Genomic DNA, 20,181 nt, shown 5'->3' on the forward strand with positions numbered 1-20,181 from the left:
TATGTATTCATTCGTCTTTTTTTATTTATTTGAAAAAATGCTTTTTTATGTGCAACTAGCAAAGCATGATCTATGGTAGCAGGTGTAAAGCTGATTGGTCACAATAAACAATGTGCTGTGTCATGCAATCAAGATTGAAATATTAGTCACTGAGCTTATGATTATTTGCTTTCTAACTATCCTTTCCAGAATTGAAATACATAACTGGATGTCATGTCCAAACGGAAGCGAATTAGTCCTGTGGAGGATGCCAGTAAACACATTCTGTCTGGCAAAGACAAACCATGCTTTGAGGAGAGATTCATTAACTCTCAAAAAGGTTAGTAACAGTATTTCAATGCTTCTTTCATCCTATTCAGGAAGATACTGTAGCAGAACAAAATAATGTATTGTATTTATACATATTGTATTTATATTTTATATACATTTTATTTATAATTAATATTAGGATAGACTAGAGATATTATCTTCTGTTATAATTATTATTACCTATTATCCGACTGCGCAGGACTTGCATGTATGTGTACGTATGCTTCTCAATTAATGTCAAACATTTTGTTAAAGATTATAACGTCTTTGACAAAAAACATAACAAAACACAAAAACACTTTAACATTTCCTGTACCGTCACATCGCCTAGTTAGGCTAGTTAGATCTTTTGCTGCATTTTCTTCAAAGGCCAACATGACATCATGACTTTGCGTAAACATACACGCTACTGCCAAGCGACGTGTTATCTGTACGCATTTTGAGCTATCCACGTGTATGTCTACACCCTAGTATTGGTAGATTTAGGATTAGTTGTGGGTGAGGGGTTAGGATTAGAAGTGCGGTTAAGATTAGGGAATCAGGTAGGCTACTGACTTCAACGAGGGGGGTAATCATTTGGCAGGGAGTCAAAATTCGGCACAACATCTGTCAAATGTTCTGAGCGAAACGAACCATCATCCACAGATGTGATTCCGCGTGTATGTCTACGCCGAAACGTACCATTATCCCCGCATGTGATTGAAAAACACGCCAAAAAACGATTATGCGTCTTGATAGCACGCCGAATGGAATACGAATTGGCGTCTCATACAAACGCCATTTCATGAGATCAGTATGCAAAGGCAATCTTTGCAGACATAACCATCTTCCTCACAGATGCCATTATCCTCTCCACAACTGTTGTGGTACCATGACTTCACTGACAACATCCCGATGTCGATAAAATTCAGAGTCATTGTTATTTAAAGCCTCTGGTGCACTATTGCTCGCACGCAGACACACTCGGTCTCTCTCGCACACTATCGATCGCACGCAGATACACTCGGTCTCTCTCGCGCACTATCGATCGCACGCAGACACACTCGGTCTCTCTCGCGCACTATCGATCGCACGCAGACACACTCGGTCTCTCTCGCGCACTATCGATCGCACGCAGACACACTCGGTCTCTCTCGCTCACTATCGCTCGCGCGCAGACACACTCGGTCTCTCTCGCGCACTATCGATCGCACGCAGACACACTCGGTCTCTCTCGCTCACTATCGATCGCACGCAGACACACTCGGTCTCTCTCGCTCACTATCGCTCGCGCGCAGACACACTCGGTCTCTCTCGCGCACTATCGATCGCACGCAGACACACTCGGTCTCTCTCGCTCACTATCGCTCACACGCAGACACACTCGGTCTCTCTCGCGCACTATCGCTCGCACGCAGACACACTCGGTCTCTCTCGCTCACTATCGCTCACACGCAGACACACTCGGTCTCTCTCGCTCACTATCGCTCGCACGCAGACACACTCGGTCTCTCTCGCGCACTATCGCTCGCACGCAGACACACTCGGTCTCTCTCGCGCACTATCGCTCGCGCGCAGACACACTCGGTCTCTCTCGTGCACTATCGCTCGCACGCAGACACACTCGGTCTCTCTCGCGCACTATCGCTCGCACGCAGACACACTCGGTCTCTCTCACTATCGCTCGCGCGCAGACACACTCGGTCTCTCTCGCACACTATCGCACGCAGACACTATCGCACGCAGACACACTCGGTCTCTCTAGCACACTATAAATCGCGCGCAGACACACTCGGTCTCTCTCGCGCACTATCGATCGCGCGCAGACACACTCGGTCTCTCTCTCACACTATCGATCGCGTGCAGACACACTCGGTCTCTCTCGCGCACTATCGATCGCGCGCAGACACACTCGGTCTCTCTCGCGCACTATCGATCGCGCGCAGACACACTCGGCCTCTCTCGCGCACTATCGCACGCAGACACACTCGGTCTCTCTCGCACACTATCGCTCGCGCGCAGACACACTCGGTCTCTCTCGCGCACTATCGCTCGCACGCAGACACACTCGGTCTCTCTCACTATCGCTCGCGCGCAGACACACTCGGTCTCTCTCGCACACTATCGCACGCAGACACACTCGGTCTCTCTCGCGCACTATCGATCGCGCGCAGACACACTCGGTCTCTCTCTCACACTATCGATCGCGTGCAGACACACTCGGTCTCTCTCGCGCACTATTGATCGCGCGCAGACACACTCGGTCTCTCTCGCGCACTATCGATCGCGCGCAGACACACTCGGTCTCTCTCGCACACTATCGATCGCGCGCAGACACACTCGGTCTCTCTCGCACACTATCGATCGCACGCAGACACACTCGGTCTCTCTCGCGCACTATTGATCGCGCGCAGACACACTCGGTCTCTCTCGCGCACTATCGCACGCAGACACACTCGGTCTCTCTCGCACACTATCGATCGCGCGCAGACACACTCGGTCTCTCTCGCACACTATCGATCGCACGCAGACACACTCGGTCTCTCTCGCGCACTATTGATCGCGCGCAGACACACTCGGTCTCTCTCGCGCACTATCGCGCGCAGACACACTCGGTCTCTCTCTCACACTATCGATCGCGTGCAGACACACTCGGTCTCTCTCGCGCACTATTGATCGCGCGCAGACACACTCGGTCTCTCTCGCGCACTATCGATCGCGCGCAGACACACTCGGTCTCTCTCGCACACTATCGATCGCGCGCAGACACACTCGGTCTCTCTCGCACACTATCGATCGCACGCAGACACACTCGGTCTCTCTCGCGCACTATTGATCGCGCGCAGACACACTCGGTCTCTCTCGCGCACTATCGCACGCAGACACACTCGGTCTCTCTCACTATCGCTCGCGCGCAGACACACTCGGTCTCTCCCACTATCGATCGCACGCAGACACACTCGGTCTCTCTCGCGCACTATCGCACGCAGACACACTCGGTCTCTCTCGCACACTATCGCTCGCACGCAGACACACTCGGTCTCTCTCACTCACTATCGCTCGCACGCAGACACACTCGGTCTCTCTCGCGCACTATCGCTCGCTCGCAGACACACTCGGTCTCTCTCGCGCACTATCGCTCGCACGCAGACACACTCGGTCTCTCTCGCTCACTATCGCTCGCACGCAGACACACTCGGTCTCTCTCGCACACTATCGCTCGCACGCAGACACACTCGGTCTCTCTCGCTCACTATCGATCGCACGCAGACACACTCGGTCTCTCTCGCTCACTATCGATCGCACGCAGACACACTCGGTCTCTCTCGCTCACTATCGACCGCACGCAGACACACTCGGTCTCTCTCGCTCACTATCGATCGCACGCAGACACACTCGGTCTCTCTCGCGCACCATCGATCGCACACAGACACATTCGGTCTCTCTCACGCACTATCGCTCGCACGCAGACACACTCGGTCTCTCTCGCTCACCATCGATCGCACGCAGACACACTCGGTCTCTCGCACACTATTGCTCGCGCGCAGACACACTCGGTCTCTCTCGCGCACTATCGCTCGCTCGCAGACACACTCAGGCTCTCTCGCGCACTATCGCTCGCGCGCAGACACACTCGGTCTCTCTCGCGCACTATCGCTCGCGCACAGACACACTCGGTCTCTCTCGCGCACTATCGCTCGCGCGCAGACACACTCGGCCTCTCGCGCACTATCGCTCGCGCGCAGACACACTCGTTCTCTCTCGCGCACTATCGCTCGCACGCAGACACAATCGGTCTCTCTCGCACACTAACGCTCGCGCGCAGACACACTCAGTCTCTCGTGCACTATTGCTCGCGCGCAGACACACTCGGTCTCTCGTGCACTATTGCTCGCACGCAGACACACTCAGGCTCTCTCGCGCACTATCGCTCGCACGCAGATACACTCGGTCTCTCTCGCGCACTATCGCTCGCGCGCAGACACACTCGGTCTCTCTCGCGCACTATCGCTCGCACGCAGACACACTCGGTCTCTCTCGCGCACTATCGCTCGCGCGCAGACACACTCGGTCTCTCTCGCGCACTATCGCTCGCACGCAGACACACTCGGTCTCTCTCGCGCACTATCGCTCGCGCGCAGACACACTCGGTCTCTCGTGCGCTATCGCTCGCTCGCAGACACACTCAGGCTCTCTCGCGCACTATCGCTCGCACGCAGACACACTCGGTCTCTCTCGCGCACTATTGCTCGCGCGCAGACACACTCGGTCTCTCTCGCGCACTATCGCTCGCTCGCAGACACACTCAGGCTCTCTCGCGCACTATCGATTGCACGCAGACACACTCGCTCACTATCGCTCGCACGCAGACACACTCGGTCTCTCTCGCGCACTATCGCTCGCACGCAGACACACTCGGTCTCTCTCGCGCACTATCGATCGCACGCAGACACACTCGGTCTCTCTCGCGCACTATCGCTCGCGCGCAGACACACTCGGTCTCTCTCGCGCACTATCGCTCGCGCGCACTATCGTTCGCGCGCAGACACACTCGGCCTCTCGCGCACTATTGCTCGTGCGCAGACACACTCGTTCTCTCTCGCGCACTATCGCTCGCACGCAGACACAATCGGTCTCTCTCGCACACTAACGCTCGCGCGCAGACACACTCGGTCTCTCGTGCACTATTGCTCGCGCGCAGACACACTCGGCCTCTCGTGCACTATTGCTCGTGCGCAGACACACTCGTTCTCTCGCGCCGGTGCGCTTCGCTTTTGTCCCTGTGCATGAAACAACTCAGATTATTGGCTCATGGACTCACGTGATCAGACAGTGGTTTACGGAGCGCTAGATTGGCTTTGCTAAAAAAAAAAAAAATTTATTACTGTTAAAGTATTGGTATATAATACTATAAAGTACTGTTCTATGAACAGAATGACGCGTTTTAAATATCGCACGATCCCGCAAATTTGATCGTGGGAAGCCAAAATCGTGATTAAAATTCGATTAATCGTGCAGCCCTAGTTACTGGTATTCTTAAGATGATTCGTTATTATTGCAACGGTTCCTGTTGTTGGCTGTGCACCCGAATGAGCAACTTTACACGTTTAAACTGACCAGATGTTGGAAGTAGGGGTGTGCGATATCACAGTTTTTGATTGTGGACGATTAAAATGCCTCCCCGATCTGGTTTTGAAGAAATATCGTAGTATCGTGCCGCAGTGCATTCTATCAGTTCAGTTTTGGCGCCTCCGTCTCAACACAGCTACTGTACAACGCGCCGTACATTCACACATCACATGTTAATGCAGCTGTAGAGTTACACTCACGGGACCCTGCAGTTCATTATTTTCCTCTGCAATAAAGCTTTGCCGGTTAAACATTTTATTTGCGTGCTGTTGCGCTGTTCTTACTAACATGCTCTTTTCTGAGCGCTTACACCCGAAGCACACACACTAAAACGTCAAACAGCGCTTGATTACTGGACTAAGTTATCTTTCAAGTCTTATACGCTAATACTGTCAAATACACACAAGGTTTTCATAAACACAGTTGGTAATGTCTCAAGGGAAAGCACACATTTGAGAGAAAAAATTAGATGCGCCAAGAGCCGTTGAAAAACTCTGGCTGCGCCGGCCTTAAAGAGACAGTAGCCTAATAGTAAACATGCTGCTGCTTGTCTTTAAAGAGATGGTTCACCCAAAAATGAACATTCTGTCATTATTTACTCACTCTGTTGCTCCAAACCTGTATTCATTTCTTTCTTGTGCTGAATGTAAGAGCAAATCACACACTGCTCTTGACTGAGAACTTGTAATAGTAGCTTTAATAGAATCAATGTATAATTTATACAGTGATGTCTATGTGGTGTTTTATTTTTATATTTGGTCATTTAATTTCTTTCTTGAATGCCATTGTTAAATACACCTACTGTAGCTGAAAAAAATTCTGTATTTTCTACAGAGACACTAATATTCAACACCTTGCTATCTCTATCTTAGGTAGAGGTGTGTTTGCTAGCATGTCCATTGACAAAGGATGCTTCATTCTTGAATACCGCGGAGAGCTACTTTCCAAAGAGGAGAGCCAAACAAGACAGAATAGATACAATGAAACAGAAAATACCTTCTTGTTTGACTTTGATTGGAATGGAAGACAATGGTGGTAGGTTTTGGGAACCATTTTGACTGACTATTTTTTACTTACTTATTGAAAATAAATGTAATGTTTTTTCCTCTCTCCCATTTAGCATTGATGCCTCAAAAGAAGATGGTTCACTCGGGAGACTAGTGAACGATAATTACAAGACTTCTAACTGTAAAATGAAAAAAATAGGTATTGAAGGCAAACCCCATCTGTGTTTGTTTTCAATTAAAGACATAGCTTCAGGAGAAGAATTAACATACAACTATGGAGATTCAAACTGGCCATGGCGTACTCTGGTAATTAGGTCTCTATTTATTTTTTATTGGTATTGTTGCGTTATGTGTTAGTTGACTTTTTGTGTTGTATTACCTGATGAACAGAACAACTTAAACGGTCTCTGGACTTCTATTAAATAATAATGATGCAGTTTTGACAGCATTGCATAGTGCAGTCATACATAATATTTTTTGTTGAAATGGGCTTCAAATATTCAGACCATGTTCTCTCTTTACAGATGAACCGAGCAGCCCCTCGCAGTGAGGAGAACACACCATCAGAAGAGGGTTCATGCCTTCCTACCATAATGAACAGGAGTCCCCAGCCAACTGAACAGGTAGACATTTTTGTTTTAAGTCAAGCTTTTGATCTTCTGATAAGGCGCATAGGGCATATTGATCCATTTACACCCTCAGTAAAATTCAAATCTAATCTATTTTAGTATTGTTCAAAAGACTTATTTTTAACATTATAATAATGTCCTCATTTTTAAACTGTGACGTTGTGTGAGGATTCCACGAGTGTGTAATGAGAGCCCGTCCAATGTACTGACATTGATGTGGTGTGAAACGTGTCACGTGTGTGTGTGTGTGGATGTCCTGATGTTTCTCCAGTATGAAATGAATATAGTGTGTTTGTCTTAATTATGGATGATCAGTGTGGAATCAAATGGAATGTGTTTTGTATGCTTTCACACACGTAACCGGAATGACTGTAAAGAGTTACAGATCCATTTGCTGTTGATTATCTTTGTAACTGGTTGTTTCTGCGCTGATCTAATGTGTATGTTCTTATTTAATCAGATTGGGAGTCATTTGTCCGAATCCAGGCCTTCAAATAGTGACCAATGCACCGACCGCAACAGTGACCATTCATCCACAGCTTCTGACACGATGGAGAGCCATTCTCAGGTTAGATCTCTTGCACTAAACCCATGTCACATGGACTGATAGCAAAAGCACTAACCAAATTGAGACAACCATTGGTTGCCCATATCAACACCAATCACTGAACTCAACCGTACAGCCAATCATATGGGATCAATATCCCGTCAAAAGTATTGCGGTCACGGATCAAAAAATAAAAAGGGTGAATCAAAAGTTTAAAAGCACATGTAAAAGTATATTGCAGAAACTTAATAAAATAATGCAAAATTATCAGAATAGCAAACAACGTGGTCACGGATCCATATATAATAAGCGTGATTAAAAAAATAACAAGCATGAATAACGTTAAACTCATTAAAAATTTAATTTCACAAAACTTAAACTTTTGTTCATGTTTTCTTAATTATGTCTTCCTTAGTTTTATTACTCTGCACGTTGTGCTCTCTTATATTTTCTGCTAATATTTTATTTTTCTGTACACTTGTGGTGTTTACTCTCCGCTCTTCTTTCCACGTTCTGCGCTTGCTTTTCCAAGTTTTGCGGTTCGAGTTTCATGTAAATTAGGGTGGGCTTAAGAGTCACCATTGGTCCACTAGTTCTAGATTGACAGCTCCTCCTCTAGCCAATCAATAGAAGACTAGAGTTGACGTCACTCCAATGCGACTCATGGTTGGCTACTGATGCTCACTCGTACAGGGGAGGATAACCGTCAGCTGAGCTGGCAAAAATCGTTCAGTGGCAGGACACTGTTATACTGTATGTGTGCCTGCAACCCGACCTGCACCTGTATAGGCCTACGTCTACCTGGCGATCCGTTATCGTTAAATTTGTCATCCTAACGACGACCTGTTATAGTTGTGCCTGTCTGACGATCAATCACATTCACCTTTAAAATATAAGTAAATGTGTTTTAAAATGATTTTTGATTCACACTTATTATTTTTTGATCCGTGACTGCAATACTTTTGACGGGATATTTATCCCATAATATCATCCCTACATGAAACTGTTTTGACTTGTACTTTATGCAACCGCATTAATGTTACAGGTCTTTTAAGTATTCATACATTGTAGTTTACTAAGTGAATTATGTCCTCTCTTTAAACAAGTGTCTAGTTTTTTATTACTATAATACTCATATAATATTCGCATTCCATAGTTTGTCCTCATTTTTAAACTGTGACGTTGTGTGAGGATTCCATGAGTGTGTAATGAGAGCCCGTCCAATGTACTGACATTGATGTGGTGTGAAACGTGTCACGTGTGTGTGTGTGTGTGGATGTCCTGATGTTTCTCCAGTATGAAATGAATATAGTGTGTTTGTCTTAATTATGGATGATCAGTGTGGAATCAAATGGAATGTGTTTTGTATGCTTTCACACACGTAACCGGAATGACTGTAAAGAGTTACAGATCCATTTGCTGTTGATTATCTTTGTAACTGGTTGTTTCTGCCCTGATCTAATGTGTATGTTCTTATTTAATCAGATTGGGAGTCATTTGTCCGAATCCAGGCCTTCAAATAGTGACCAATGCACCGACCGCAACAGTGACCATTCATCCACAGCTTCTGACACGATGGAGAGCCATTCTCAGGTTAGATCTCTTGCACTAAACCCATGTCACATGGCACTAAAAGCCAGTATAACAGGTTATTTTTCGAGTCTTGTTGCGCTAATACTGTCAAATACACAAAATATTTACATAAACACAGTTGGTGTCTTAAGTAAAAGCAAACATTTTAGAGAAAATCTGGTGCATGTCATATATGCGTGCATATTTGACACATCACGTGCAGGTCTTAAAGAGACAGTAGCCTAATAGTAAACATGCAGCTGCTTGTCTCTAAAAAGAGATAATTCACCCAAAAATGAACATTCTGTCATTATTTACTCACTCTAATGTTGTTCCAAACCTGTATTAATTTCTTTCTTGTGCTGAACACAAAAGAAGATATTTTGAAGAATGTGGAACCAAACAGTTGCTGGTCCCCATTGAGGAGAAAAAACTATACACTGGGGACCAGCAACTGTTTGGTTACCCACATTCTTCAAAATAACTTATTTCCAACAGGAGAAAGAAACTTATTCAGGTTTTAAACAACTTGAGAGCGTAAATGATGACAAATGTATATTTTTTGGGGGACTATTCCTTTAATGTTAATAAAACAACAAAACACAAAGTGGAAATCACTCACTGCTCTTGACTGAGAAATGTAATACATGAAGTGTTTTGTAATACTAGCTTTAATAAGAATCAATGTATAATTTATCCACATTATTCCTACGCCCCATGACGCTTTGCGCGAATTATGGGTGTAACTTCCGTTAAGCTGTAAACAACCAGTGAAAGACTAGCTCTGTGGACGCAATAATATATATTTTTTAAACTGTGTACAATGACATTACATTATTCTACTTACCCTTCAACCATTGAACATTAAAAGGACATTTAAAAGTGTAAAAGCATCAACAAGGTACTTTCAACAGACCATGAATAATCCCAAAAGCGTGACTCTTTCCACAGCAATAACGGACGGTTAAATATCACTGTGGTAATCTGTATTATGTAACATACGTTGCCTTAATACAATTTATTTTTTATTTACGTCAGCATTCCGTTATACTATTTCAAAGTGATTTCAGTCATTTTGACAGATAATAAATTGTATTTAATTGTGAAAATAAACCTGGAAATAGCCGTGAGGATTTGGGGAGAAAAAAAGAGAGATTCTTTGTGCATTCCAGTGAATTATTAATGGCATATATCGTAAACTAAATCGGGAGAACAGACCACAAATGTGCAGTATATGTTGTAAGTTTTATTTTTAGGGCAACCTTATGATTTGAAATGATTCGTTTCAGTCTTTTTGAAAGGAAGTTCCCCAAACCGGAAGTGACACCAATAATTCAAAACGCAGTAAGCTCGTCAGGAATAAGGTGGATACATGAAGTGTTTTATTTTCATATTTTTTAATTTAATTACTTTCTTTAATGCTACTGGTAAATACACCTACTGTAGCTGAAAAAATAAAGCACTGTCAGGGCTCCAGAGTGCGACCAATTGGTTGCATTTTGCGACCATTTTTCCTGCCGGTGCGACCAAATAATTATCTAGGTCCACAGCGTTGCAGAGCAGCGAATCCAAACAAAATGAAAGCGGAACGAAAATGCGCTACTCATTCATGCTTTATGGAGCGTTTATTAGTTCGGGCCAATAATAGACAGCGCAGCGCCCGGAACTTGCCAGTCGCGGGCCGATCTCGATCACGCAACACTGTTACTAGGAGATCCAGACTCTGGAGATCCAGTGAAGAAATCCATTGAATTCGCCTCAGAATTAATAACATCATCGCTGCGAGATCCAGTTTGAGTTCTCTTTTATAAACCACAGATATCAGATCAAACCGCGCTGACGTGGAAACCAGGAGAGAGACTCATAGAAGGCTTTCAGTCCACAAATCAGCAACATTCACCATGGATTTAGGCTAATGTAGTAAGTCTAACCATAACTATTGTACTGTGACAGAAATAGTCAAACGCTTACTAGTACTACACATCTTTTTCCAGCACTTCAAAACTATAATATCATATTATAAATGTTATTTTTAATGTGATGACAAACACATTTTTTGTTCATCCTTCAAAGATTGCCCTAAAACTAAATTTAAAATGTAGGAAAACTTTTATTTAAACACTTATTTAATTTTTTTAAATTGCCATTGTAAAGAGTAGGATGCTTATTGGCTATTTTCACTCCCTAATATAAATTTAATATAAAATATAAATTTCACTCGTTTTGCTTTTTAATTAATATTAACACATTATGAATGATAATAATTCAAATTAATTTAATCTACACCCTAAATTAAGTTTAGTGCTTTATTGTCAGCCCCAGTGCTACCAGATATTGTTTGAATACTTTTCAAACAATTAAGATAAACTTAAAATAAAACTGCACATTGTAATATCTGTACGTTAAGTCTATTTATTAAATTTTTCAGTAAATTATCATAATTTGTCAGTATTACAGTTATTTTGGGGGGAATTTGAATGATTGCATGATAAAAGCTGATTTAAGATGTGCCCCTACATTTTCTGCTTGCGCTCCTAAAATTTTCAGTCAGGGGCTACAGCGCTCCTAGTACAAAAAGTTAGTCTGGAGCCTTGACTGTTTATTTCATTTGTATATTAAGTTTAGGGCTGGGCATCGTTCAAAATCTTTCGATCCGGTGCCAATTTCGATACCTCAGTTTCGATACCGGTTCCTAACGATACTTTTTTCGATACCAATTTTATGAAATCCATTTTAACAAGATTACATAACATATTACCTCAGAAAAACTTTTATTTTTTATGTATTTAGTTTTATTTTTTCAGTTTGACTCATGCTCCTTAGCCAGTGCACAAAGGAATAAAAAATGTTTTATAAAGAGCTCATGCTCACCAAAGCTGAATTTTTAAATAAAAAAATACAGTAAAACTTTAGTAATATTGTGAAATAGTATTACAATTTAAAATCGTATCTAATATAGGCCTATTTCAAAATGTAATTTATTCCTGTGATGTCAAAGCTGAATGTTCAAAATCATTACTTCAGTGTCACACGACCCTTCAGAAATATGAAAACGGTTTGCTGCTTAATATTTTGGAAACTATGATAATTTTTTTCATGATTCTTTTATGAATAAAAAAATCAAAAGAAAAGCATTTATTTAAAAACGAAATATTTTGTAACATTACACATGTTTTAATGTCACCTTTGATAACTTTAATGCATCCTTACTGAAAAAAAATTCTGACTAAACATTAACCAACACATTTTTGAACGGCAGTGTACATTCAGTAGGTTAGTATTTATTGCAATAAACACTGTCCGTGTGATCAACAAGGTATCTCTTCATTTACCAGTCGAAGACGGAGCAACTTTCTGCTCTGATGTTTACTCCGTGCGCTGTCAAGGTCTTCATCTTGTGTGTCGTGGTATCGGTCTTTGCAGCAATTATTTTACCGCAAATACTGCATCGCGCGCTGTTGGCATCGAGCCTGGAGAACTGTACCCACATTTTTGATCGATTTTTCCACATCTTTAAGGTATTATGTGTGTGTGCTCGCGTCTCATATGAATATGTGCGCGGAGAGTTTGTGTGTGTGTGTGCTCGCGGCTCATAAGTATGCATGCGTGTCGAGAGTTTGTGTGTGCGCGCGCGCGTCTCATATGAGTGTGCGCGGAGAGTTCCGCGCGTTTCGTGTGAATAGAGTTTGCGTGTATGTGCGTGAGCGACTTTATGTGTGTCGTTGTGCATTTCATATGTATTTGTTTGAGCACTGACGTTGACGAGTTAACTCCTTAGGTATCGAAATCTGGAACCGAACAACATGTCATTTTTCGATACTCGATAGTATCGAGGCAATTGGGTCGGTACCTAAAAAGTATCGAGACTCGGTGCCCAGCCCTAATTAAGTTGTATATGTGTAATGTGTATCTTTGCTCTTATTTTTTAATAACAAATAATGACAAAGATTTTTATCTTTTTTATTTTATATGTTTTTACCTAAGGCTTTGTTTTTAAAATAGGGATATTAGTTTGGCTATAATGCTCAGTCATTTACAAAATAGTAAAACCAATATGAAAAAGAATTGATTGTGATATGATATTTTTGCCACCCCTATCATATAATATTCACATTCCATAGTTTGTCCTCATTTTTAAACTGTGACGTTGTGTGAGGATTCCATGAGTGTGTAATGAGAGCCCGTCCAATGTACTGACATTGATGTGGTGTGAAACGTGTCACGTGTGTGTGTGTGGATGTCCTGATGTTTCTCCAGTATGAAATGAATATAGTGTGTTTTTTCACAGTGGATGCTGTTCTCTTTTTACAGGTGAACAGAACAGTCCCTCGCTGTGAGGAGAACACACCTTTGGAGGAAGATATATGCCTTCCTACCAAAATGAAAAAGAAGCCAACTGAACAAGTAATGCCATGCGTTACATTAACCAAGCTCCAATTAAGTGATCATTTGGCCAGTTTAAAAAAAAAAAAAGTTCAACATACTTCAAGTTCTGAACTACCTATTTATAAACCACAGGTACTGTATAGGTTTGCTGCCCGGGTAAACAGACTGAAAGAACATCATGACAATTGTGCTCAACGCTATGAACAACTGTCAACAAGTACACCTGAAACTGAAAGAGCTGTTCACTCACAGAATGATGAATCTGAGGTATGTGCTAGTTTTTTTGTTGGTGGGAGCATCGAAATGGCTTTCAGTATTCATTTGCTTAACATTCCTCATAGGGGCATTTAATACAATAATGTTTTCCCCACAGATATCTTGTGAGGAATCCTCCTTTTCTGACTACAGTGACAAAGAATATGTCCCTGATACCGACGGTAGCTCATCGGACGATAGTTGTGAAAGTAAAGAACTAAATATCTGGCATGCTGAGCCAGTGAAGGGAGGTGCTGTAGAGTTTAAGAGTACAACAGACACGAGTACAAGCTCATTCTATCACAGTTCCACATCTGTGACACCGATGCCTTATAAAGTGCAAAAAAATAGATACAAGAAGAAACAATATTGCACCTATTGTCAGAAGCCATACTCTAAAATCGCACGGCACTTGGAGTTTGTTCATCGCAATGAACTTGAGGTAGCTAAGGCATTCAGCTTTGATAAAAGGTCAAAGGAAAGAAGAGTGAGATTACGCCTTTTGAAAAGTAGAGGAAACTTTGCCCATAATGCTGCAGTTTCAAAAAACGGAAATGGGGAAATGGTTGCTTGCAGACGCCCCAAAGAAGTAAAATCCACCTATGACTTCACTCACTGTATCCACTGTCAAGGTCTGTACAACAGAAAGACACTATGGAGACACATCCGAACATGCCCCCAGAACCCCAAATATGAAAACCGCACAATTGGGCAGAAGAGAGTTCAGTCAATCAACAGCTTGACCCTTCCTCCACCAGTGGATGTTAGCAAAAGTCTATGGACCATTGCTTGTGAGATGGTGAATGATGAAGTTTCAAATGTTGTCAGAAATGATCGATACATTCTTCTTTTAGGGGAGCAGATGTACAACAGGCTGAAGTCACATTCAGGAAGAAATGACTATATTAGGCAGAAAATGAGGGAAGTAGCAAGGTTGCTCATCACTGCCAGATCACTGACACCCATTCATAATATGGAGGACTTCATCCAACCCTGCAACTTTCCTCACGTTATAAAAGCAGTGAGAGCAGTGGCAGGATTCAGTGAGGAGACAAACACCTACAAGATTCCATCACTGGCACTGAAGCTTGGACACAGCTTGGTGAAAATTGCCAACTGCATGGAATGCAATGCACTGATGTCAGGACGCGACACGGCTGCAGAGTCTGCACGAAACTTCAGACGTTTGTATGAAAGCAAATGGAATGAGGTAGTGTCTGCAGCTGCACTGACTACTCTGGGTGAAGCTAAATGGAATAAGCCACAAGTCCTACCATTTACAGAGGATGTCAAAACACTGCACTCATTTTTAAACTCAAAACAGCAGGAGTATGTGGATGCCCTACAAGAAAAACCTAATGGCAAAAACTTTGCTACTCTTTGCAAAGTCATGTTAACACAGATCATTATTTTTAATAGACGAAGAGAGGGTGAGGTTTCCAAGATGAATATTCAATCTTACACGTCTAGAGACCAGGCACCAATGCATAAAGATATCGCTGTGGGACTCAGTGACTTTGAGAAAAAGCTTTGTGGGTACTTCCAACGGGTGGAAATACGTGGTAAGAGGGGTAGGAAGGTACCAGTGTTGCTGACCCCTAATATGGTTGTGGCCATGGATCTCCTTGTAAATATGAGAGAAAAGTGTCAAGTTCCTGTTGAAAACCAGCATTTGTTTGCTCGTCCAGGTGCTCTGTCTCATTATCGTGGTGCAGACTGTATTCGCCAGTATGCCCAAGCCAGTGGAGCAAAGCATCCAGATGCCCTTTGCTCAACAAAGCTGCGTAAGCAAGTAGCTACATTGTCCACAGTATTAAACCTAAAAGACAATGAGATGGATCAACTGGCCAACTTCCTTGGCCATGATATCCGAGTTCATCGTGAGTTCTACCGCCTCCCTGAAAGCACTCTTCAGCTTGCAAAGATTAGTAAACTCCTCATTGCAATGGAAAAAGGAAAACTGCCTGAACTCCAGGGTAAAGGATTAGATGGTATAACAATAGATCCAGAAGGTAAATATAATTGTCTAATATGCATTTTAACACAATTGGTAATCATAATTAGTTGTATTTCACAATAATGTATATTCTGTAGTAGAGTATTAGGAGAGTTGTCAATATTTCCTAAAATATCAAACATTGGCAGGTAAATTAATACAGAAGTAATGCACTAGAAGTTTAGCTTCACAGATTTTTGTGATAGGCCACATCGAGAGAAAATGAAGTAGAAATTATGTGATAGTGGCATTCAACAGCTTTATGCTTTTGTCTTATTCAGATGAAATGGATGTGTCCAGCAACAGTTCCAGTGATGAGGCAGAACCGCAAACTTCAAGCTGCAGAAGTCATGAGTATGAGGATCATGTGAATGGTACATGCGTTTATTCAAATTCTATTCATTATTATTCCTCCAGCTCTGCCTTTACTCCATTACTCTGGATAATTACGCTGGATAGGAAGTGTACATTTCAGCGATTGCATGAGTCACTGTGCTGTACTTCAGATTGTTGCTCGTTTTTTCCACTATCAGCAGGCAACCTGCAAGACGAGGGACCTCAAGACAGTGGACCTCAAGACGAAGTACTCAAAGTATCTTCAAAGAATAAGGCCAACCAGGGTATAAGAAAACGTATAGTAACTCACTTGACTAAAGTCTTGGCCTCAGCTAATCTTTGTCTGCTTTTTAAAGGGATAGTTCACTTTGAAATGAAATGTTGGTATGTTTTAGCTTACCTGAAGTGCATCCAAGATGTAGGTGTCTTTGTCTCCGCAGTAGTTTCAATTTTGATATTTTTAGGTCAAACCGTTCTTGTCTGTCAGTCATATAATGCAGGTATATAGGTACTGTCTCCAAAAGTATGCAGCAGGCGCTCTACGGCGCTTGCGCAGACTAAGTAAACAGATCACTTGGACGTGGTTGTGTAAAAGAGATAAAAACGATATAAATACTGTTGGTTTTATCACACAAACCGCTTGTTTCGTGTCTTAGGCCATCAATGTGCACTTACGATGGGGAATTTTTCTCTGGATGCTATTAGAGACATCTCTGCATGCTTTTGGAGACAGTACCTATATATCTGCATTATATGACTGACAGACAAGAACGGTTTGACCTAAAAATATAAAAATTGAAACTACTGCGGAGACAAAGACACCTACATCTTGGATGCACTTCAGGTAAGCTAAAACATACCAACATTTCATTTCAAAGTGACCTATCCCTTTAAAGGACAAGTTTGGTATTTTACACTTAAAGCCCTGTTTACAGATCATATCTGATGAAATAGAACGGTTAAGATTAAAATTTGGACACATGCTGCTGTCGCGAGAATTTTAGGTTTATTTAGCTTTTGTGGACCTATTTTGCCAAACGTGTCACACCCGTGATTCTTCCGTTGAGAGCTTGAATAATAGACACTCCAGCGGCGGAGTAATACCGTACCTCACACAGCACATTCAATACAAGTCATGGAGTTGGACAAAAACTACGATAAAACCTGTTGGAATGCATCTTTTTCAGCGATTTTTTTTTGGAACCGTATCAGTGAACACCCCTGACCACTCGGTGAGTTTCACGTCTTTGTAAACGAAAGTTTAATGTGTTTTAGGAAGGAATCTTCCAGTGCACATAGACAACCATTGTGGGGGTGAGGGGGGAAAGCGATATAAACCTAAAATTCTCGCGACAGCAGCATCTGTCCAAAGTTTAATCTTAATCGTTCTATTTCATCAGATACGATCTGTAAACAGGGCTTTAAGTGTAAAATACCGAACTTGTCCTTTAAGTTAAAGTCATAAGAATATCACATTTATTGTAAAGACACTGGAGTGCAATTTTAAGAGAATTAACATAGCGTTGCAAAGTAGTACAATAAAGCATTGGCATGTTCTTATTATTCAGGTAAAGACTTTGAATAATTGATTATTGAAATGCTTCATTATAGGCTCCCAGAAAGCACATGTGAGTAGACCTAAATCCCCCTCCATGGTAGACCTGGACGATGCCCATCTCAAACAAGGTAACCATGTTTTATTAGGAGATTAGTTTAGGACTCATCCTTCACCATGGTCCCAATATGTAGGTATGATTTAGACATCAGTGTATGTGTGTGTAGCTCAGGACTCAGTATTCACCATGGTCCCAATATGTAGGTATGATTTAGACATCAGTGTATGTGTGTGTAGCTCAGGACTCAGTATTCACCATGGTCCCAATATGTAGGTATGATTTAGACATCAGTGTATGTGTGTGTAGCTCAGGACTGAGTATTCACCATGGTCCCAATATGTAGGTATGATTTAGACATCAGTGTATGTGTGTGTAAGCTCAGGACTGAGTATTCACCATTGTCCCAATATGTAGGTATGATTTAGACATCAGTGTATGTGTGTGTAGCTCAGGACTCAGTATTCACCATTGTCCCAATATGTAGGTATGATTTAGACATCAGTGTATGTGTGTGTAGCTCAGGACTCAGTATTCACCATTGTCCCAATATGTAGGTATGATTTAGACATCAGTGTATGTGTGTGTAGCTCAGGACTCAGTATTCACCATTGTCCCAATATGTAGGTATGATTTAGACATCAGTGTATGTGTGTGTAGCTCAGGACTCAGTATTCACCATTGTCCCAATATGTAGGTATGATTTAGACATCAGTGTATGTGTGTGTAGCTCAGGACTCAGTATTCACCATTGTCCCAATATGTAGGTATGATTTAGACATCAGTGTATGTGTGTGTAGCTCAGGACTCAGTATTCACCATTGTCCCAATATGTAGGTATGATTTAGACATCAGTGTATGTGTGTGTAGCTCAGGACTCAGTATTCACCATGGTCCCAATATGTAGGTATGATTTAGACCTCAGTGTATTAGGGGTGGAACGGTACATGTATTCGTATTGAACCGAATCGGTACGGGCGTCACGGTTCGGTGCACGAATTTACACAGAGAATACACGGTATAAAAATAAATAAAACTTGCGTGCAAATTAATTAATGTAATGCAGAACTACTGTTAGAAACGCAGGCTCTGTAGCCCTGCCTTAAGCTAGGTTTGCGCGGTCTATGGGTTTGCGAGCCTCCGCTGCGCGTGCGCCTCCCTAAATGAACGAGGCATTTATACTTCGTGCTCGCCGGTGTAGGCTACTATTTTTTAAAACGACAGGGTGCGACTCGGTGTAATTGTCCTCTAAGTCTAAACCATCAAGAATCAGCAGTGAGAAGAAGTAAGGTACACTCGTGAATGTTTATTTTAGTACACCAAAACCACACTAGAAAAGAATCGTGCAAAGCAGTAAACCAGATTATTCCTTGTGATATTAGAAGAAAAAAATGGATATGAGAACGTAAACTACAACTAAATTAACGTTATCTTTAGGGCTGTAATCAACCAAAGAAAATCTTGGTCGACTGAAGTCCTGAAATTTTCGACTAAAAATCGACCAAAAAAAAAAAAAAGTTTAATTAATTAGCTGTGCACTGTGCGCAGTACTTGGTATCCTTGTTGTCCGCCTAAATGAATTATAAATAAACATAAAAAAATAGTAGGCTATTTGCAGTATATTAAATCGTTTTACCTAATTATTTTGCACTGAAATGAGCCTGACACACGAGTCTGTCGGCTCTGACAGCGTTGCATCACGTGCACCCGCGCAATATCATAGCCTATGATTTCCGAAAATAGTACTATGTTGTCAACTAGTGATATCATCACAATAACTTTCGAGGAATATGCAACATAATTTAGACAATTGTTTTTGTCATATATGTATTATAATAACTGACAGACACTATAATTTCAGCCGCTCTGTGTAGCGAGCTAGGCTGAACATAGGAGTGCAGCTTCGCGGCTGAGACACGAATAGACTATTAACTTAAAGCTTTTACTCTTAAACACAAAAGGCACGTCCATTTAATACAAAAATAATATTTATTAACCCTCTGGGGTCTAAGGTGTTTTTGGGGTCCTTGAGATGTTTTGACATGCCCTGATATTTGTATTTTTTTCAGTAGCTTATAAACATATTAATGGCAAAGGTGTAATTACACTATATTTAGCACGAACATGGCTATCATAATATGTGAGCAACATGTATGTACATGTTTGCATTTTTGAGAGAATATTATTTATGCATGGTTATTCAAAAAACTCAAACTTAAATTTTCTGATGTAAGACCACAAACGACCAACTTCACATATTCCCACAATACTTTTGACTAATGGATTTTGTCGGCTGGAGTGTTTACTTCAAAATGATCTGAAAATCATCCGGGCTAATCGTTCACATTAAACAATAGATTGATTTAAATTTTGTAAGACACTTTTTGTTTGGAAAGGCAATATGCAGGTGGGCGTGAATGAT

At 42.2% G+C, this 20,181-nt stretch overlaps 2 protein-coding genes across 7 annotated transcripts in view; one reads left to right on the forward strand and one right to left on the reverse strand.

The window, feature by feature from the left end:
• Nucleotides 1-20,181, reverse strand: part of edil3a (EGF-like repeats and discoidin I-like domains 3a) — a 226,486-nt gene that overhangs the window by 125,750 nt on the left and 80,555 nt on the right. The gene's annotated exons all lie outside the window — the stretch shown is intronic.
• Nucleotides 1-20,181, forward strand: part of LOC306995476 (uncharacterized protein) — a 32,086-nt gene that overhangs the window by 1,017 nt on the left and 10,888 nt on the right. For 3 of the 4 annotated variants that reach the window (XM_079607116.1, XM_079607118.1, XM_079607117.1), the window contains 12 exons: nt 190-319; nt 6,291-6,453; nt 6,539-6,731; nt 6,950-7,048; nt 7,515-7,622; nt 9,087-9,194; nt 13,485-13,577; nt 13,692-13,826; nt 13,933-15,826; nt 16,092-16,184; nt 16,344-16,442; nt 17,758-17,832. In XM_079607116.1, the coding sequence (XP_079463242.1) occupies nt 214-319; nt 6,291-6,453; nt 6,539-6,731; nt 6,950-7,048; nt 7,515-7,622; nt 9,087-9,194; nt 13,485-13,577; nt 13,692-13,826; nt 13,933-15,826; nt 16,092-16,184; nt 16,344-16,442; nt 17,758-17,832 (3,166 nt within the window). In that variant the 5' untranslated portion in view covers nt 190-213. The remainder of the gene's footprint in view (nt 1-189; nt 320-6,290; nt 6,454-6,538; nt 6,732-6,949; nt 7,049-7,514; nt 7,623-9,086; nt 9,195-13,484; nt 13,578-13,691; nt 13,827-13,932; nt 15,827-16,091; nt 16,185-16,343; nt 16,443-17,757; nt 17,833-20,181) is intronic. The other variant, XM_079607119.1, reaches the window with a different exon arrangement.

This window comes from Phoxinus phoxinus (genome assembly GCF_949152265.1).
Source record: "Phoxinus phoxinus genome assembly, chromosome: 3".
NCBI classification, from domain to species: Eukaryota; Metazoa; Chordata; class Actinopteri; order Cypriniformes; family Leuciscidae; genus Phoxinus; species Phoxinus phoxinus.